General features: G+C 39.5%; 1 protein-coding gene across 1 annotated transcript in view; it reads left to right on the forward strand.

Annotated features, from left to right (window-relative positions):
• TENM1 (teneurin transmembrane protein 1) overlaps positions 1-22,210 on the forward strand; it is a 497,338-nt gene that overhangs the window by 357,246 nt on the left and 117,882 nt on the right. Inside the window, exons 17-18 of the mRNA XM_037988761.2 lie at positions 12,996-13,139; positions 19,455-19,704. Coding sequence (XP_037844689.2) covers positions 12,996-13,139; positions 19,455-19,704 — 394 coding nt within the window. The remainder of the gene's footprint in view (positions 1-12,995; positions 13,140-19,454; positions 19,705-22,210) is intronic.

Below are 22,210 nucleotides of genomic sequence, written 5' to 3' on the forward strand. Positions count from 1 at the left end.
TCCTTTTGAGAGTAAAAGGAGATACTGTTAATAATTACATCAAGAAAACAACATAACCAAGCACCATTTTTGGCCATTTGGGTTACATGGCACTTCTACTTCAAGGTTACCCTAGCTTCCAGTCCTTGTCCCTTAAATTCTGAACAAATAAAAAGTTATTTATTTAGCACTACTGAATTGTGGGTCTTCCCCCTTAATAGCTGTTATCTAGCATAGTAGATGAAAACATTTGCCTATGAGTTGCTGGGTGTGAGCTCTGGCTCTGCCATTTACTAGCCATGCAACCTTGGACTTAATAACTTCATTTCTTTGAGTCTCTATGATATCTATCAAACTGGAGTAAATGTAGTTTCCTCATGCGTTTTTGAGTCTTCAAATTAGATCATATGCACAAAACCATATTTATTATGTATTATACAAATGCAAGGCATATTATTTTGTAGTAATTATTAGGGAGACCATTGATAAAAATTCCAGAAAGTAGGCTGGGCGCGGTGGCTCATGCCTGTAATCCCAGCACTCTAGGAGGCCAAGGCGGGTAGATGACCTAAGGTCAGGAGTTCAAGACCAGCCTGGCCAACATGGTGAAACCCCGTCTCTACTAAAAATAATAATAATAATAAAAATAGCCGGGAGTGGTGGTGCATGCCTGTAATCCCAGCTACTCGAGAGGCTGAGGCAGGAGAATCGCTTGAACCTGGGAGGCGGAGGTTACAATGAGCTGTGATCACACCACTGCACTCCAGCCTGGGCAACAAGAGTGAAACTCTGTCTAAAAAATTAAAAAATGAAAAACTTCCAGAAAGTAGGTAATCCTTCAAGGTGTGGCTTCTCTCACATGAAAAATTATCCTGCCCTGTATAATATTCAGTATATCTCCAGTGCTTCACAGATCACCTGCCTGGCACATAGAGCAGCTTGGTGAAGGTTTGCTGCATCATTGAATAACAGCACCTCACTTTCCATCACAATATTGAATCCCTTTTAATCAATCACATTGTTTCAAAGGATAGCCAGTCCATTTTCAAGGTGAGTCTATTTCCAAAACCCCTTCCTCCCCCCAAAATATGCCTAAATACTGCTAGGGGATAGTAATCTTACAATTTTTTACTGGGTAGGGACAGGGAAGGTTGTTGTTCTTCACTTGTTTTTGATGCACTGGAGAGAAACCGACTCTCTAGCCACCCTGACCTTCTTTAAATTTCTCAAAGCTACCAAGTCTCAAGGCCTTCCACACATGCCACTCTCTCTGCCTAGAATGCCCTTCCCTATAAAGGTAAACCCCTTCTTGGTAAAGAGGCTTTTCCTTGCCTCCACAGTTCAACACAAATTTCCTGGTTGCACTCTCTCATAATGCTCAGCATTTTCCCATCATAACCTTTATTACAATGTGTGTGTGTGTGTGTGTGTGTGTGTATTTGTTTTACTTTTATATTTGTTCTTCCCACTAGAATATAACCTCCACTGGGGGGAGGGATGCTGTCTTATTCAACCTCATATCCCCAGTGCCCCACAAACTGCCTGTCAACGAGAGGTACCCATGAAATATTGCATAGTTGTTGAATGACCGAACAAAGAAATGAATACTGACAGAGGATCAGGGTGATCCCTTAGCCTTGCCTATGTAATGGAAAGGTGGGTCTGCCCAGAGAGAGGAGAGCAGTGCCCAAGTATACAAAGGCACTCACAAATGTTTTACATGAGCCAGTGTATCACTCTGCCTTTGGTGGCAATATAGGTTATCCATGTTGGCTTTTATACAGCTAGACTTGGACAAAGCAGCCAGAAAAAAAAAAAATCTCGTAATATTAGGTTTTACTGTATGTAACCTCTTGGCAAAAGTGTTGCATAGCTATCTCACTCTTGGATTATTTTAATTTCCTACCTGTACTTTCTCTTCATTCAACTACCTCACTCTAACACTATCATGTTTAACCCTTATTTTTGTAAATAGGTAGGGTAAAGATCTTAAGTAAAGGATTGCCAAACCAAATCCAGTGATTCACTGAAAGGATAATACATCATGTCCAGGTAAAGTTTATTTTAGGGCAAGAAAAATGGTTCAACATTGGGAAATCTATTGCTATAATTCACTGTCTTAACAGATTAAAGGGGAAAACTATGTGAATATGTCTGTAAGTGCCGAAAAGACACTTGATGAAAATTCAACACCTGATTCTGACACTCTTAGTAAGCTAGGAATAATAGATAAACAAAGCATTTCAGGCCACTGGGCAGTGTGTCAAATTGAGGAGCCTCTGGGCTCATCTTATCCTACGATAAATCACTAGAGAATAGGGAAAGATAGAAGAATCTCTGAGAGCAGGTACTTGTTTTAAATAGATAGCATTTTGTCTACATAGTATTGGTCTGTTGTTGCCATGGCCTTCATTTGGTTCTTTAGGTTTTTTGTCTTTTGTTGTTGTTTTTGTTTTTGCATTTATCTTGTATTTTAAAAGAATAGAAAATATTTATTGTTATATTCAATAATTCCTTTTGGAGAAGAAGATTTTAATCTTGTCACTAAGTACCTTTTAAATATCATGAAATTATTTTTAGATGTTCCCTGAGTTCATGAAGGTAACATGTAAATTTCTCACATTGACTATCAGACTACTTTTAATTATATATTGCCTTCATAAATGCAACCATTATAAATTCTGAAGCCTTAGCCTGAAGCTGTTGAAAGTCATCTGCTTAATCTTGTCATATTTCACACATCAGCTTCACTGCATGGCACCTTTACCTTGGCTACTTAATGTCAATCTCCTATCCTAGCCCTTATAGATGAATGTCACAGTAGCTAAACTAGGTTATCAGAGACGCCATGACCCTCAGCCTTCTTGCTATCCCCATGTCATACAAATGCTGCTGCTCTGATAAGCAGAATGAACATTCAGTCATTTCTCCAATGTCAAATGGCTTTGGAGGAGCAAGCTACAATTTTTTACTCAGTCTTCTTTACAAGCCAGTGTAATATTTGCAAGATGACTAACAGTGAAGTCAGAGGTGCAGTCCTGTGACCAGAGGATAGAATCTTCTGCAAAAGTAACAAGACTATCTTGACACAATTAGTGACTCTTGGTTGTTGAACATTCCGTTAATATCTCTGTGTGGAGGTGGAGGAGAGAATACAGGAAGGCAGAAATCCATATAGAATTAGAAGAGTCACAAGGGAGGTGATCACATGCCTCAGAGAAAGTATTATTCCATAATAATTACTCTTTGTCGACTGCCTTCTCAATATATGCACACCAGCATGAACCCATTATGCTAACCCCTGGGAAGTGTAATCCAGGACCCCTTATCCACTTATTCCTACTCACTGCGAGTCTAGTCTACTTTCTACAGCTTCTCTGCGAGGTTGATGAATTTTCTTTTTCCTTTCTATTACACTCTTCTCCCTAGTCCCTACTCCAGAGTGCTAGAGACTGAATCTGTGCCCTGTACCATGCTATGTTGATGATCAGACATGATAGACAACAGGCTGCCTAGGAAATGGTAGTGGTCCACTGTGCTTATTTAGCTGAGGCTCAGCTGTCATAGTGTCAGGCAGAGCAAAGTGTCAAGACAGCGTTTTCAGTGCCAGCTCCAGTATAACATTTTTTTTCCCTATATTTAATTATATGAAAAAAGTAGGCATTTAGTATATTATAGTCTGCTTCCATGACAGAAAGTCTAGGATTAGTTGCTATTGTATTTGCTAGTTCTTGTGAGCTTGGAGAGAAGCTCCATGGGGTGAAACATTTGCCTTCTCATAAGCTGATTGCAAGTTCCAGGATTATGTTAAAGTGGGTTGCTGTCAGAAAGAAACTTTGCCTTGTTACCCTGAGCAAGGAACCACATATGAAAATACCCCGACACACAGCTATTCTCATTAAAGTCAGCTGGAAATTTTGGACAAGTCTTAAATATAAATTATAACTTCATTAGCTCATAGAGCTTTCTTGGGGGAAAGTAAATCTAATAAAAATTAGAGGGAACTTAGTAAGTGGTTGCCTTGTTGCTATTTGCTGTGACTGGGGAAAAAAAGTAATATAATTGTGAGGTTTGCAGCCAATGCACTTTTTTGTTGTGGACTGGAGAGCAATTCAGAGAGCAGATAGGAGGTGGTGAAAAGAATACGTATGTCTCATTACCACTGCACTGAGAACTCCTTAATTGATGCTTTATGTAAGCATTTCCTGCTGCAGAGTTGGGAGGATCTTTAACTGTTACTGAGAGAGAAAAAGCAGGCTCCAAACCACCATCACAGGTCACCAGGGCACACTACTTATTTGCAAAACTGCACAATCACCTTCCGGAGGAGGGATTCTAGGAGAGCTCACCAGACTTACAATGTACAGAAGGCAGATCCAGTAATTGCCAGGAGCACTGTGGGGAAGGAGATGATGGCTTTAAGGGAACTTGTAATTATTGTCATTGTGATTATTTATTAATCAAGACTTTTAAATGTTGGCAGGAGAAGCAGAAGCTGTGTTATCCTACACACCAACATGGCCCTCAGTGTGCTCTCTAACCACCTGATTTTTCCAGCATAAGATTCAGTGTTCTATTTGGCTTTGGGGTTTGATCCTCAACCAGAAGTTATCAAGTGTAATCTAGAAAGAATGCAATTTAGAGTGTTAGTGCTAAAGAAGGATTAAAAGGATTGTCTACTACAGTTGTCTTTGATCTGAGATCTTTATTTGGACTTCAGAAAGTCGGTGAACTGCCTAGAGTTATATACAAAATGTTGTATGCATATGCATTTTTCTAGGAAGAATGACCATAACTTTAATTAGATTCACAACAAAGTGTTCCCTGACCCAAAAGCATCTAAGAACCACCAATTCTAGTCACTCCCTCCCACTATGCTACCAGTGAAAAGCCCAACTCCAGAGATGGAGAATAACTTGCCTGAGCCCACACAGCTAGTTAATGATAGACCTGAGAGTTGAAGTCTTTTCTGACTCTTGGTCCAAAACCAACTCTTTGCACTTTACCAGAGTTGTTTTTGCAAGTAGAAGGGCTGTATGAGATATCAGGGAGACTGTAAACAGTATTGATTTGTACCGTAAGTGTAACTTGAACTAGATTATCTTTGAGATTCCTTTCCCCTCTGAGAGTCTATTTCCACTGTTAATAGAGAACAGCATTGGCAGAGATGATTAGTTTCATCCCCCGCCCCCCGTCCATTGGCCTCCTTTGCTAATAATGCTTGGTTGAGGATAATATTAAAATGAGTCTGCATTTCATGAGTCTTTACCAGCTGATGGCTAATAGAAGGGCATCCCCGCCAGGAATGGCTACATAATTTGCAGGGCCCAGTGAAATGAAAAGGAAAATACAGAGCCCCTTGTTTAAAAAGTATTACAAATGTCAAGACAGTGACTGGAGAGCATTAAACCAAGTGTGGAGCCCTCCTAAGCGTGGGTCATACCCATGAAGATGGACCTGATCCCTATTATAAGCTTTGGTAGAGTGGAGGACAAAAAGAAGCCTGCCTGCAATTTAAAATTGGCCACAAATGATCCACAAAGTCAGAGAGCTGGGTATTTGTGATTACTGGGACTTTTGGCTTGTCTGTGAATGTGCTCACACACACATGCACATGAACACACAAATCAGTTTGACTAAAATTACCATCTTCTCCCTTCACCTAATGCCAAAAACCAAAACTAGTTGGCTTTATTTTTTCACTTTTGGACCTATGGTTTGGCATTGTTTAAGCACCCATTTTCCTTTCCAGTTTTCATAACCAAATAACAAAGGAAGGACTGAGCTCTTCAGGGGCATCTAAAGAGTCAGGTAGAAGCAGGTACTCGAAAGCAATGGCAGACCACAGACCAACAGGGGCTATTTTAAGCTGCCAGAAAGGCGGCAAGTCGCTTCAGGATATGCAGTATAATGAGCCAGTGTTCTCAGGCTTAGAACATTATAAGGATAGAAAGCATTGTAAATTTAAGAATCAGAAATCTGGAGTTCCAACAGTAAGCAGGTTTACCAAGAGGGAAAATGGCTAGGACTTGGTATACTTGAGCTATACATAGTTCAGTAGCGCAAAGACACTCAAGCTACCACATTCTGCATTTCCCATTTCAGTGGCATACTAGGGTTCCAAGTTTAATGCACAACATCTGTGCTGCATAGCAGTTGAAGCCAAATGTTGGGTGATGTCCCATTGGTTAGTTATATGCAGAAACCAAAACATAATGTGCACAAAGTGGAATTTACACTTGCATCACTCTAAGCAAACTTAGTCTTCTCAGCAAACCAAAAGCCAGTTACCACAGGAAAACGTAAATTAGGCAAATCCATTTTTATTAGTTTCATATGTAGTTGTTTGCTGTATAAGTGACCTAGTACTCCAAAGGCAGCTTCCTGAGAGCATTTTTCACTATAGTGGTAAAAAACTAGCCCTACCTGCTCTTCTCCTACAAAGGTGGTGAGAAATTATACTACCACAGCTTAATCCTGCAGAAAGCGACTCTCTTCAGTTTTGTTTTGTTTTGTTTTGTTTTGTTTTATTATTATACTTTAAGTTCTAGGGTACATGTGCATAACGTGCAGGTTTGTTACATATGTATACTTGTACCATGTTGGTGTGCTGCACCCATCAACCCGTCAGCACCCATCAACTCGTCATTTACATCAGGTATAACTCCCAATGCAATCCCTCCCCCCTCCCCCCTCCCCATGATAGGCCCCAGTGTGTGATGTTCCCCTTCCCGAGTCCAAGTGATCTCATTGTTCAGTTCCCACCTATGAGTGAGAACATGCGGTGTTTGGTTTTCTGTTCTTGTGATAGTTTGCTGAGAATGATGGTTTCCAGCTGCATCCATGTCCCTACAAAGGACACAAACTCATCCTTTTTTATGGCTGCATAGTATTCCATGGTGTATATGTGCCACATTTTCTTAATCCAGTCTGTCACTGATGGACATTTGGGTTGATTCCAAGTCTTTGCTATTGTGAATAGTGCCAAAATAAACATACATGTGCATGTGTCTTTATAGCAGCATGATTTATAATCCTTTGGGTATATACCCAGTAATGGGATGGCTGGGTCATATGGTACATCTAGTTCTAGATCCTTGAGGAATCGCCATACTGTTTTCCATAATGGTTGAACTAGTTTACAATCCCACCAACAGTGTAAAAGTGTTCCTATGTCTCCACATCCTCTCCAGCACCTATTGTTTCCGGACTTTTTAATGATTGCCATTCTAACTGGTGTGAGATAGTATCTCATTGTGGTTTTGATTTGCATCTCTCTGATGGCCAGTGATGATGAGCATGTTTTCATGTGTCTGTTGGCTGTATGAATGTCTTCTTTTGAGAAATGTCTGTTCATAGCCTTTGCCCACTTTTTGATGGGGTTGTTAGTTTTTTTCTTGTAAATCTGTTTGAGTTCTTTGTAGGTTCTGGATATTAGCCCTTTGTCAGATGAGTAGATTGCAAAAATTTTCTCTCATTCTGTAGGTTGCCTGTTCACTCTGATGATAGTTTCTTTTGCTGTGCAGAAGCTCTTTAGTTTAATTAGATCCCATTTGTCAATTTTGGCTTTTGCTGCCATTGCTTTTGGTGTTTTAGACATGAAGTCTTTGCCCATGCCTATGTCCTGAATGGTACTACCTAGGTTTTCTTCTAGAGTTTTTATGGTATTAGGTCTAACATTTAAGTATCTAATCCATCTTGAATTAATTTTTGTATAAGGAGTAAGGAAAGGATCCAGTTTCAGCTTTCTACTTTTGGCTAGCCAATTTTCCCAGCACCATTTATTAAATAGGGAATCCTTTCCCCATTTCTTGTTTCTCTCTGGTTTGTCAAAGATCAGACGGCTGTAGATGTGTGGTATTATTTCTGAGGACTCTGTTCTGTTCCATTGGTCTATATCTCTGTTTTGGTACCAGTACCATGCTGTTTTGGTTACTGTAGCCTTGTAGTATAGTTTGAAGTCAGGTAGCGTGATGCCTCCAGCTTTGTTCCTTTGACTTAGGATTGTCTTGGCAATGCGGGCTCTTTTTTGGTTCCATATGAACTTTAAAGCAGTTTTTTCCAATTCTGTGAAGAAACTCATTGGTAGCTTGATAGGGATGGCACTGAATCTATAAATAACCTTGGGCAGTATGGCCATTTTCACGATATTGATTCTTCCTATCCATGAGCATGGTATGTTCTTCCATTTGTTTGTATCCTCCTTTATTTCACTGAGCAGTGGTTTGTAGTTCTCCTTGAAGAGGTCCTTTACATCCCTTGTAAGTTGGATTCCTAGGTATTTTATTGTCTTTGAAGCAATTGTGAATGGAAGTTCATTCATGATTTGGCTCTCTGTTTGTCTGTTACTGGTGTATAAGAATGCTTGTGATTTTTGCACATTAATTTTGTATCCTGAGACTTTGCTGAAGTTCCTTATCAGCCTAAGCAGATTTTGGGCTGAGACAATGGGGTTTTCTAAATATACAATCATGTCACCTGCAAACAGGGACAATTTGACTTCTTCTTTTCCTAACTGAATACCCTTGATTTCTTTCTCTTGCCTGATTGCCCTAGCCAGAACTTCCAACACTATGTTGAATAGGAGTGGTGAGAGAGGGCATCCCTGTCTTGTGCCAGTTTTCAAAGGGAATTTTCCCAGTTTTTGCCCATTCAGTATGATATTGGCTGTGGGTTTGTCATAAATAGCTCTTATATTTTGAGGTACGTTCCATCAATACCAAATTTATTGGGCGTTTTTAGCATGAAGGGCTGTTGAATTTTGTCAAAAGCCTTTTCTGCATCTATTGAGATAATCATGTGATTCTTGTCTTTGGTTCTGTTTATATGCTGGATTATGTTTATTGATTTGCGAATGTTGAACCAGCCTTGCATCCCAGGGATGAAGCCCACTTGTTCATGGTGGATAAGCTTTTTGATGTGCTGCTGAATCCGGTTTCCCAGTATTTTATTGAGGATTTTTGCATCGATGTTCATCAGGGATATTGGTGTAAAATTCTTTTTTTGTTGTGTCTCTGCCAGGCTTTGGTATCAGGATGATGTTGGCCTCATAAAATGAGTTACGGAGGATTCCCTCTTTTTCTATTGATTGGAATACTTTCAGAAGGAATGGTACCAACTCCTCCTTGTACCTCTGGTAGAATTCAGCTGTGAATCCGTCTGGTCCTGAACTTTTTTTGGTTGGTAGGCTATTAATTATTGCCTCAATTTCAGAGCCTGCTATTGGTCTATTCAGGGATTCAACTTCTTCCTGGTTTAGTCTTGGAAGAGTGTATGTGTCCAGGAAATTATCCATTTCTTCTAGATTTTCTAGTTTATTTGCGTAGAGGTGTTTATAGTATTCTCTGATGGTACTTTGTATTTCTGTGGGGTCGGTGGTGATATCCCCTTTATCATTTTTTATTGCATCTATTTGATTCTTCTCTCTTTTCTTCTTTATTAGTCTTGCTAGCGGTCTGTCAATTTTGTTGATCTTTTCAAAAAACCAACTCCTGGATTCATTGATTTTTTGGAGGGTTTTTTGTGTCTCTATCTCCTTCAGTTCTGCTCTGATCTTAGTTATTTCTTGCCTTCTGCTAGCTTTTGAATGTGTTTGCTCTTGCTTCTCTAGTTCTTTTAATTGTGATGTTAGGGTGTCAATTTAAGATCTTTCCAGCTTTCTCTTGTGGGCATTTAGTGCTATAAATTTCCCTCTACCCACTGCTTTAAATGTGTCCCAGAGATTCTGGTATGTTGTATCTTTGTTCTCATTGGTTTCAAAGAACATCTTTATTTCTGCCTTCATTTCATTATGTACCCAGTAGTCATTCAGGAGCAGGTTGTTCAGTTGCCATGTAGTTGAGTGGTTTTGATTGAGTTTCTTAGTCCTGAGTTCTAGTTTGATTGCACTGTGGTCTGAGAGACAGTTTGTTATAATTTTTGTTCTTGTACATTTGCTGAGGAGTGCTTTACTTCCAATTATGTGGTCAATTTTGGAATAAGTGCAATGTGGTGCTGAGAAGAATGTATATTCTGTTGATTTGGGGTGGAGAGTTCTATAGATGTCTATTAGGTCTGCTTGCTGCAGAGATGAGTTCAATTCCTGGATATCCTTGTTAACTTTCTGTCTCGTTGATCTGTCTAATGTTGAGAGTGGAGTGTTGAAGTCTCCCATTATTATTGTATGGGAGTCTAAGTCTCTTTGTAAGTCTCTAAGGACTTGCTTTATGAACCTTGGTGCTCCTGTATTGGGTGCATATATATTTAGGATAGTTAGCTCTTCCTGTTGAATTGATCCCTTTACCATTATGTAATGGCCTTCTTTGTCTCTTTTGACCTTTGATGGTTTAAAGTCTGTTTTATCAGAGACTAGGATTGCAACCCCTGCTTTTTTTTGTTCTCCATTTGCTTGGTAGATCTTCCTCCATCCCTTTATTTTGAGCCTATGTATGTCTCTGCATGTGAGATGGGTCTCCTGAATACAGCAGACTGATGGGTCTTGACTCTTTATCCAAATTGCCAGTCTGTGTCTTTTAATTGGAGCATTTAGTCCATTTACATTTAAGGTTAATATTGTTATGTGTGAACTTGATCCTGCCATTATGATATTAACTGGTTATTTTGCTCGTTAGTTGATGCAGTTTCTTCCTAGCCTCGATGGTCTTTACATTTTGGCATGTTTTTGCAATGGCTGGTACCGGTTGTTCCTTTCCATGTTTAGTGCTTCCTTCCGGGTCTCTTGTAAGGCAGGCCTGGTGGTGACAAAATCTCTAAGCATTTGCTTATCTGTAAAGGATTTTATTTCTCCTTCACTTATGAAACTTAGTTTGGCTGGATAGGAAATTCTGGGTTGAAAATTCTTTTCTTTAAGAATGTTGAATATTGGTCCCCACTCTCTTCTGGCTTGGAGAGTTTCTGCCGAGAGATCTGCTGTTAGTCTGATGGGCTTCCCTTTGTGGGTAACCCGACCTTTCTTTCTGGCTGCCCTTAAGATTTTTTCCTTCATTTCAACTTTGGTGAATCTGGCAATTATGTGTCTTAGAGTTGTTCTTCTTGAGGAGTATCTTTGTGGCGTTCTCTGTATTTCCTGGATTTGAATGTTGGCCTGCCCTACTAGGTTGGGGAAGTTCTCCTGGATGATATCCTGCAGAGTGTTTTCCAACTTGGTTCCATTTTCCCCCTCACTTTCAGGCACCCCAATCAGACGTAGATGTGGTCTTTTTACATAATCCCATACTTCTTGCAGGCTTTGTTCATTTCTTTTTCTTCTTTTTTCTTTTGGTTTCTCTTCTCACTTCATTTCATTCATTTGATCCTCAATCGCTGATACTCTTTCTTCCAGTTGATCAAGTCGGTTACTGAAGCTTGTGCATTTGTCACGTATTTCTCGTGTCATGGTTTTCATCTCTGTCATTTCGTTTATGACCTTCTCTGCATTAATTACTCTAGCTATCAATTCTTCCACTCTTTTTTCAAGATTTTTAGTTTCTTTGCGCTGGGTACGTAATTCCTCCTTTAGCTCTGAGAAGTTTGATGGACTGAAGCCTTCTCTCATCTCGTCAAAGTCATTCTCCATCCAACTTTGATCCGTTGCTGGCGATGAGCTGCGCTCCTTTGCCGGGGGAGATGCGCTCTTATTTTTTGAATTTCCAGCTTTTCTGCCCTGCTTTTTCCCCATCTTTGTGGTTTTATCTGCCTCTGGTCTTTGATGATGGTGACGTGCTGATGGGGTTTTGGTGTAGGTGTCCTTCCTGTTTGATAGTTTTCCTTCTACCAGTCAGGACCCTCAGCTGTAGGTTTGTTGGAGATTCCTTGAGGTCCACTCCAGACCCTGTTTGCCTGGGTATCAGCAGCAGAGGCTGCAGAAGATAGAATATTGCTGAACAGCGAGTGTACCTGTCTGATTCTTACTTTGGAAGCTTCCTCTCAGGGGTGTACTCCACCCTGTGAGGTGTGGGGTGTCAGACTGCCCCTATTGGGGGATGTCTCCCAGTTAGGCTACTCAGGGGTCAGGGACCCTCTTGAGCAGGCAGTCTGTCCCTTCTCAGATCTCAACCTCCATGTTGGGAAATCCACTGCTCTCTTCAAAGCTGTCAGACAGAGTCGTTTGCATCTGCAGAGGTTTCTGCTGCTTTTTGTTGTTGTTGTTGTTTAGCTGTGCCCTGTCCCCAGAGGTGAAGTCTACAGAGACAGGCAGGTTTCCTTGAGCTGCTGTGAGCTCCACCCAGTTCCAGCTTCCCAGCGGCTTTGTTTACCTACTTAAGCCTCAGCAATGGCAGGCGCCCCTCCCCCAGCCTCGCTGCTGCCTTGCGGTTAGATCGCAGACTGCTGTGCTAGCAATGAGGGAGGCTCTGTGGGCGTGGGACCCTCCCGGCCAGGTGTGGGATATAATCTCCTGGTGTGCCCGTTTGCTTAAAGCCCAGTATTGGGGTGGGAGTTACCCGATTTTCCAGGTGTTGTGTGTCTCAGTTCCCCTGGCTAGGAAAAGGGATTCCCTTCCCCCTTGCGCTTCCCAGGTGAGGCGATGCCTCACCCTGCTTCAGCTCTCGCTGGTCGGGCTGCAGCAGCTGACCAGCACCGATTGTCCAGCACTCCCTAGTGAGATGAACCCAGTACCTCAGTTGAAAATGCAGAAATCACCGGTCTTCTGTGTCACTCACGCTGGGAGTTGGAGACTGGAGCTGTTCCTATTCCGCCATCTTGCTCCGCCCCCTCCACTCTTCAGTTTTACAGCATAGCCTCCAACCCAAAAGCCCAAAATAAAACTTAATGTCCATAAACATATGGTACCGACCTAATAAGAGCATTTATTTACTCACTCCTTTTTATATTTATCCAATATGCACTGATCGCTTTTAAGTGACCAATGCTATGCTAGATGCAAGTTGTACTGTGCTAGGTGAAAGAAATTTGCAGTCAAATTTCAACTCTAATCAGAATTCAGTAGCCAATGTAATATCCACAGAATTGTCGACTAGTATAAACATGAAGCAAATATTTTACAATTTTCTAATGTGCTGTTAACTCTTTGTCTGCAGTATCTGTGGGATATGAATATGAAACATGCCCTGACTTTATTCTCTGGGAGCAAAGGACAGTCGTTTTACAAGGTTTTGAGATGGATGCTTCTAACCTAGGAGGCTGGTCTTTGAATAAGCATCACATTTTGAATCCTCAAAGTGGTAAGTAGCTTTTTAAATTTTTATTAATACTACTTTCACTTTCCTAATGCTGTATAATACATATTCATTGCAGAAAATTTGGAAAGTACAAGATAAAAATTACTTGTAAGAATACTACTTAGAGATGACCGCATTAGTACATTTCCTTTCAAATGTAATAATTCTATTTTGAATTACTCTTAGTGTGGTAAGAATGAGAACACTCTCATCTTAATCTATCCCTTCTTTGGACCACTCTCCCTGCTGTTCTCCTTGTTTGCAATTTAAATGTTAAATAAATCAGGAGAAGGGAGCAGAGGTGGCCCCTGAGTTTGTGCTTTTCCCAGACAAACTGAGTTTGCTACCCTGGTTATAACTCCTTCATCCAAATTCCTTCACCTCCTGTTGCATCTTAGTGGTAAACCCGTCACTGGTGTTTTCATACAGCTTTCTTCTGAACGTCTACTGTGGAATCATATCCCTTTTCATCTAAAGAGACAGATTCTGAACAAGCTATAGTAGGACATGTACTTTGGGTAATTTTTCCAGAATTGGGGATCAGAATGTGTTGAGGCCCCTACACACTTCCATCCAGCCCTCCTTGTATCCATCTTAACTTTGTGGAATGGGTGGCTAAGGCCAGGCGATCTTATAAGGCCATGAACTGACCAAAGCTAAGAGATCCATTTTATAATCACACCCATGATATTACTTCATCTGTACCATAGTCAAATCAGCTATGTCAACGAGCCCCACAGGCTGAGAAATTTTGGATGGCAAAGCTAACCAGATTTACTTCAACCATAGAAAGAGACCGCCTACTACAGTCTCAGTGTGGGACTCAGAAGGTGAACGAGTCTATTGCTGTATGCCCCATTATACCTCTTTCCCCTCCTTCAAGGAAGATTCTGAATTCCATATCAAATAGTTTATTTTTTTAAGAGCAAAGATTCAGGATGAGATATAAAATGTCAACTTTTTTTTCTGTTGTCAAAAGGAAAGCCACAGTTTTAAAAGTACAAAAATGAAAGGGCAGATGCCACTTATTAAATTATTAGGTTTTTTATTTTGATTTGAAAGAGTTTGACATTTTAAGCAGCCGTTTCTTTTCCACTCACTTTTATTGGCTTGTATGGATTGTCTCTTTGAAATGCCTGTCATTGACATTAAACACAAAGTGGGAAATGACCTCAATCGAGCCAGCCCCCAGCTGTGTGCTCCCAGTGTTGTATCCTCTTACCATTTGCTTCACACAGACTTGAAACATTCAGAACAGAAGGGAGTCATTCAGAAAGTTGGCTTTGGGGCCCCCCGATTTCCACAAATGTGTTATCTCCACCCCTAATTCACCAGTAATTAGATTTTAGGTAATAGGCATCAAGTTATTTCTGAGAATTTTTAACAGCTTTATTGAAGTATAATTTATACATCATAAAATTTACCCATTATAAGTGTACACTTCAATGATCTTTAGTAAATTTGTAGTTGTGCAACCATCACCACAACCCCGTTTTAGAATATTTTTATCACCCCCAAAAGATTGTGTGTGCTCATTCACAGCCCCCACTAAATCTGCTTTGTGTTTCTACCTTTCTGAGAAATTTATTCTGAGAAAGAAGCCTTCCTTTGGATAGGTTTTTAAAAAGGAACATTTGTTCATTTTATCATCTCATTTGTAGACGCGTATTTCCAACCAAGAACTCATCACACTTGCCAGGAAACAGATCTGAAGCCAGCTCTGTTGCTGCCTTTCAGCCTGACCTTGGACACGAAAACCTCTCTTGGGATGTTTTCGAAGTCTAAATCCCACCCACAAAGGCAGTTTTAGAGGCAGGAATGATAAGTGTGACGGAGCAGCTTTGGGAAGACCAATTTAGAAAGCAATGCTCTTTCCCCCTCGGGTCAGACAGTCTTTTCTGACTGATTAAGGCAAGAGCAACATCTCTCCAAATTCCCCCACTCCAGTTCTCTCTGGGAAAAACGTAACTCTTTAGGCATCCTGCTTTTTTGATCAGAGACAGATAGCAGATTAAAAACAAGAATCTATCTTCCCCCAGTTTCCTCTCACTAGTTAAAAAGACACCTGTAATTAGACTGGATGTCTGCTGCCATTCTATTCCTCAGTTTTCTTTGGCTCCAAAATCATTATGCAATGGGTAGTTTCTAGCAGGCAGTGTTTTCAGACCTTTTGTCATTTCCGTTGCTGCAATTGTATTACCTGACAATTAACCATTGGTTGTGGAGAATTGTTTCCCAAATATTAGACCTGATATATAAAGATGGTTCTGATTTTCACTGAGATAAAAGCATCAGAAACTTGTGGTTTTCAACATTATTCCTTTTAAGTACATCTTCTTAGTGATTATAAAGAGGATATATTCATTCATTTTAAGAAAACTCAGTTCTTTAAAATTATAAGAAAGTTGTGCATATCTGTTACAGAACTAAGCTATTTGTTTGGTATATCTTTTATCAAACATATCCCCTAGGGTTTCCTGCCAGTTGAGTGTCTAAAATTATCAAAAAGAACAATCTAGGGCACTAACTGGGTATTGTCATCTCTCTCAAAATTGGTAAAGAATTTCTTTTAACTTATCCTCCAAAATAAGCCAGTAGTTTGCCGACAAATGGTTTTACTGGGAGGAGAAGTAAATATCCATTGATCACACTGGCATACCTCCCAGTTTGTGTTTATATCCACTCAGTCAAGTACTGAGAGAAATATGTGTTGTGTCTCTTTGTTGTTCATAAATCTGAAAAATGGTTTCTTCCTTGAAATCAGCATAAAGCACCACCCACTGGCTTTCAAGGAGATTTTTTATTTCAGACATATTTATAAACATCAAAAGAAGTTCTGAACAAAGTAGCAAGAGGGTATGACTAGTATGTTTAAAAGTGTGCTTACCTTATTATACAGTGGACTTGGCTTTTTGGCAAAGAAAAGGAAAACTTTGAAGATAAAATGTGCAGTAGGCCCCATTCAGTGGGGTTTCGTTAACTGTAAATAAGACACCCAATCCTTAGCAGGAAGTTGGCCTTCACATAAATAATGTGTGTTGTCCTAGGATCATTTGATTCCCTTTTCAAAATGAGCATGTGTGGCAGAAGAAACTGGAAAGGAGGCAGCAGTAATTGATCAAGATTTCTAGGAACATAAACAAAATATTTTCAAAGCAACATTTTGCAAAAGAATTGGTATTAAATCATGGTTGCTAGATGGTATGCCCTGGTTCTGTGTAATGGAAGGTTAAACAGATTCTTGAAACAACAAAAACACCCTTCAAAATGATCTATTTTTCCAAGGCAATACAAAAGGGGATTGCCTATTTTTGTTTTGATTGCTTCAGCTTTAAACAGGAATGGTAATTTCAGTACACGGGCACTTTAGTACCTTGCATGAAAGCCAGACATCAATTGTTGAGATGTAATCAGAAAGTACATTGCCTTATGTTTTATTTCCTTTAATCATTCTTCTTCTTTGATGGAGTGTTGGGCTTTCTAATAGAAAAGGGGAGTTTTAGAATTGCAGGCTTAGAAGAATGGTTTAGAATAGCCATCTTTAGTTTTAAAATTGCCAGGAGGCTGGTAATAACATGTCATTTTGAGGGTAATTGTTAACTATACCATTATATTGATATTTAAAAAATGGAGATCTACCTGTGAAAATAGATGTTAATAGCAAATCTGGTATTTCCAAGCCAATAATTGGAAAGATTTTTGAATGGTATACACTACAGTGCATTGCTGAAATACTGACATGCTAAACAGCGGTTTCCTCATTTATTAAAGAACATATCATAGTCTCGTTTGTAGAATATTCTGTTAGCAATCATCAAGAGATTTCTCTTCAGTGGCGTTGTACAACTGTCATTCCAGTTCTCATTCACCTCCTCCTAATTTATTTGAATTACAATACTGACCACACTGCAACTAAATGTTTTTTGGGAAATGAAATTCAGTCCTATTAATCTTACTTAATTAACTATTCTAAATCTTAAGAAAGGTCTCTACTACCTAATAAAGTTATTAATAAAATAATAAGAAAGTAGTGATCCTCAAGAAATCTCACAGTTCTGCAATAAAAGACCAATTTGTTAGGGCATAAACTCACAGCTGCTCCTGCAAATCATATGTTGCAAAAGTAGCCAGAAATCGCCCTGGAAGGAAAAGTAAAAATACTTAAATTTGAAATCCAAATACTATATGATGGATGGGATTTCTGTTTGCTGGAAGGCTCTTTCCAACCATGTATTGCCACCATGGTATTGTAGCATGTTTTACCCACTTGTTTATTTTTGCCAGCAATGTTCCTACCTCAGAGTGATCAATAGTTTCTATGGTAGGACTGTGGTACCAAAAGTTGGAAGAAAAATAAGGAGACATTTCAGGAAATGTTTAGGGAGAATAACAGGCAATGCAAGGAGATAGACAGCAGGGGGAAAGGGAGAAAAAAATAAGGCTTAACCGTATAACTGCATTCATTCATTTGCTATCAGTGACTTCAGTCTGACACATGGGCATGCCTTCCCACAACATGGATGTTTCACCTGCCCTGGCTCATTCTGGGCTGACTTGAGCTATTTAGCACAGCAGTACTTGTTCCTTGGATTTTCTGCCCAGGCTCAGCAGGCTTGCAAAATCATTGGAATTTAGACAAGGAAACTATGAGAAACTCAAAGCCTATTTTCAACATTTACTGAGCACTTATAATGATTTGGCCACAGGGATTGGCACTAAAATACAGAAAGGAGTAAGAAAGAGGATCTGCCTTCAAGGAGCTCATTCATGTTCTAATGAGAAAGACAGAGAAGTAATAAAAACTGTATCACACAATGTGATAAATGTTGTAACAGAGCTATGGAAAACAAATTATGGGCACACAGAGGAGGGAGTAACTGACTCTGCCTTGATGGAGCATTGAGGAAAACTTGAGCTGAGCTTTAAAGGATGAATAGAACTTCCCTAAGCAGACACGATGAGGAAGGCATTCAAGATAAAGATAATAGCATGGACAAAAACATAGAGGAATGGAAGTAGGTGAAAGTAACCATAAGTAGTTTGTTCTGGCTAGATCTCAGGATATAGACGAAAGCATGATGAGAGGGGAGACTGAAGAAGTAGTCAAGAGCCATATCATGAAGGACTTTGTATGTCTTAACAATAAGGAATGTGCCCTTTATCCTAAAGGGATATGGAGCTATTGAAAGGTATTAAGCCACAGACTGAAATAATCTCTATGGCAGGAGTGGGCACGAAGATCTGGAAATGGGTATGCATGGAGACCAAGAGACCAAGAAGTTAAGAAAAACTAAACTAATGTGGGAATAGTGAAGAAGAAACTGGTTTCAACACATTTTAAGGGATAGACTCAATGGGAGTTAATGATTAATCAGGTTTCAAGAATGGGGGGAAAGAAGAGCCATGGTGATATCTAGATTTCCAATTTAGGTAATTGTATGCATGGTACAACCACTCACAAGATGATTAGGGAACACAAGAGGAAGAGCGAGGTTTGGGAGGGGTTGCAGAAAAATAGTGAGTTCAGTTTTTATATGTTTGAGTCTGAGGTAATTATGGGGGGTCCAAGTAAAAAGGTCTAGAAGGAAATTGCATGTCAGTTAAGAACTCTCTGGATGGGAGAAAGTTTCAGCATATAGAAATGGGAGTTAAAGCTGTGAGTATGGATGAGATTGCCCACACAGAATGTCTGCAAAGCATTTTCATAAGTCAGTATCTCTATTTCCTGCACTGATGATAGTGTGATATGGTCCAAAAGAGTGGAAAATTCAAGTTTCTTTCATATATCTTTGAAGTACATTCTAGCAGTAGGATTTCTTTTCTTTTCACAGAAGTAGATTACCTTCCTGATTGTGTTTTGCTAAGGTTAATATTAAAATTGACTGATATTCTCTTTTCAGGAACCGGTTTCATAGTGAGGGTAATTTGAAGTCAGACAGGTGTGTGCTAGGCATCAGAAAAGAGTCAGCCAGTTATGGAAATGTAGCCACAGATGATTCACAGAGCCCAGAGTGAATAGGTCATTAAAAGTTAGTCATCAAATGCTTTATTGAGTCATTTAGAATCAACATTATAAGGACTGGTTGCATTACCCTACTTCACAGATGGACAAACTGAGGCAGAGTATTATGCTACTATTTGTTGTGGTTATGCAATTAAACAAAACTGAGGAAAGTGTGTGTTTCATTCGCAGGTTCTCTTATGCCAGGCCAAAGCTCCTTCCTGCTTTGAATGATGAAAAGTAAATTAAAATATTGCAGAGATTATTTTGTGGTAATTGCTTTTCTTAAATTCTCTTTTTGTTTTCCTTGAATCTAGGAATCATACATAAAGGGAATGGAGAAAATATGTTCATTTCCCAGCAACCCCCAGTCATATCAACCATAATGGGTAATGGACACCAAAGGAGTGTAGCCTGCACCAACTGCAATGGCCCAGCCCACAACAACAAACTCTTTGCTCCTGTCGCCTTAGCTTCTGGCCCTGATGGCAGTGTGTATGTTGGCGACTTCAATTTTGTAAGGAGAATATTTCCCTCGGGGAACTCCGTTAGTATTTTGGAATTGAGGTAAGTCTTCTCTAATCTCTATATATTTGCTTAGCAGATAAAGCAAAAAGCAAGATAACATGAAAAGACAAAGCATTGCCAGAAGAAGCAGAAAATGCAGTTGCCGCTATTGTAGCACTGAGTTAAGATGCAGGAATAGGGACAAAGGTCAACGTGCCCACTCTTCCTACTTGAAGGATCCTTTGAGCACTACTTTGGAGAACCAGGAAGTGTTAACATCCCTGTATGTATGTCCTTCCCTGTATACAGTGCTGACACTGACATGGATCTCAATACTTCCAAGCACTCAAGTAAGTCACTCACTCACTGCTGGCCACTGTGAAGACTCATCAAAACTATTCCATTCTAGTTGGGAGAGATACTGTCTGATCCAAAAGGCTAAACTTCGTAAGTTTTTATTTCCAATCTTTGGAAATGGTCATTTCATAAACAAGAAAATGGAAATCTGGTTTTCATGGCATGATAAAGAAGGAAGAACTGGTTCTTTACCCTTAAAAGCCGTACCCCATGATAATTAAAGCACTTATCTTTAGATTTTCTCACACGGTTTAATAATTTTCTTGAGAGTACAAAGTATTTTGACACCTTTTGTAAGGAATTCGTAGCTTTTAGTATTCCATATCCTGAAGTTCCACAAAGATTATGACTAAATTGACTGTGGCTTAATTCGCTTATTTCTTCCCTTTCTGAGATTATAAGACACAAGTGTGTATCTTCTGGAGTTATAGAATAGGGAAGCTTCAACTCCCATCTCCTTAAGAATACACAAACCTGTTTCCTTTCCCCTGGGTAAACTGGTAGAGCCTTCTTTCTAATTAGTTATGATAGCTGTATTCCCTACACATGCGTCTGGAACATTTGGCTTAAAGTTTCTCTATGTTCCAGAAGATCTAGATGCTATCCTATGAACTCTTCAGGCTTCTCCTCAATGACCTGACAAATAGTGATCAAATATAGTGACTGGAGAGCAGAGACATTGATAGAGCAACTTGTATGTACATGGCATCATCAAAGCCAATTAAAACACATGAGAAGTCTTGGGTCATTTTCATTTAACACTTACTTTCACACAAGCAGGTAAATTTGAATACATAAGGGCATTTCTCAGAAATTTTCAGATTATCATGCTTGTTATGGAATATACCTCCGTTTTCTAATACTGAATTATTCCCTCACACCTAGCTGGGGAAATCTTCTGGTCCCAAGCCCCCATCCACTTTTCACATTAATTCACTCCAGTTTTAATACATTTCTTAATTATAATAGCAAAGGCTGTCATAGGGAAGAAAGCTGTTAAATCCCTTAGCTAATGAAAAAATAGACTGTAAAGTTAAGACTTTATAATAAAGACAAAGCACTTTTAGAGAGTCTAGAGAGGTACTAATTCATAGTACCCTACCCTAATCAAGTGTTCATGTACATCAGGATGTTACACCTCATGGCGACTTGTCATTTCTAGCAGCACATCTCTTTGGGCACCTACTTACTGGAAAGTCAACAGGAAGGCCCAGATGGTTGGTTGCATGCCTGGATGTGGAAATGATTTATACCACAGTCCACATTGTTTTCAAAACCCTAGGGATGCTCTATCTACATAATGCCAAATATGGATGGGAGCACTGAACAATTCATTCAACATCTGAATGTTTCCAGTCATCCAGACTGTCAGGTAGACAGAGACCTTGTCTTGCTGAGTCTACATAGTTAATCCTATAAAGCCTGTATAGCTAACCCCTATATAGCTAACTCCTCACAGGAAAAACAGTAAAATTATCTACAAAAACAAAACAAAAAATTATATTAATATTTTTTAAACTCTAGCTAAATTTAGTTCTTTTCTTTGTAATTTAAATGTAAATTTACCTAAAGTGGAGCAATTGTCATTCATTGATGAGATTCTCTCTTGGTCAAGGATCCTTAACAGTTTACAGATTTGCATTTTAGTCCAAAGTACCTTACGACCTTCAACACAAAGCCATTCGAAGTATGAAATAGAATAACTTGGACCCTAATTGCAAACTGATTTTCTCAGTATAAAGAAAAATTAGTTTCTGACAGTTTGAAGTACTATCCAATGCCTCTATTCATTCTTATTCCATGACACTGTTTTGTTTCATTGTCTCAGCTCTTCACTTAGGCATGCACACACTTTGAATTCACGCATCAAGGCTCTCTCGCTTAGCTTGAGAGCTTTTCTCAAGCTAACCGGCTTTTCTGAGTTGAGATCCTTTTGAGTAGTTCTTCTTAACATTTTTTTATTAGTGTTAGATTCCTTTGAGAATCTACTGAAGGCTATGGACCCCTCTCCTTAGGAAAAACAAAATAACACAAAATGGCATATATGATTTAAGGGATTGCATTTTTTTCCCTTCCTTAGAGTTCCCTACTTCCCACTGCCCCACCAGCAACCAGTCCCTGTAGATGAAGCCCTTTTATAGACTCATGTTTGATATCCCCTGCATTAGGTTCAAGGAGAAAAGGCAATTATTTCTTCTCTATTCCAACA

The sequence above is a fragment of the Chlorocebus sabaeus genome, chromosome X (assembly GCF_047675955.1).
Source record: "Chlorocebus sabaeus isolate Y175 chromosome X, mChlSab1.0.hap1, whole genome shotgun sequence".
Taxonomy (NCBI): domain Eukaryota; kingdom Metazoa; phylum Chordata; class Mammalia; order Primates; family Cercopithecidae; genus Chlorocebus; species Chlorocebus sabaeus.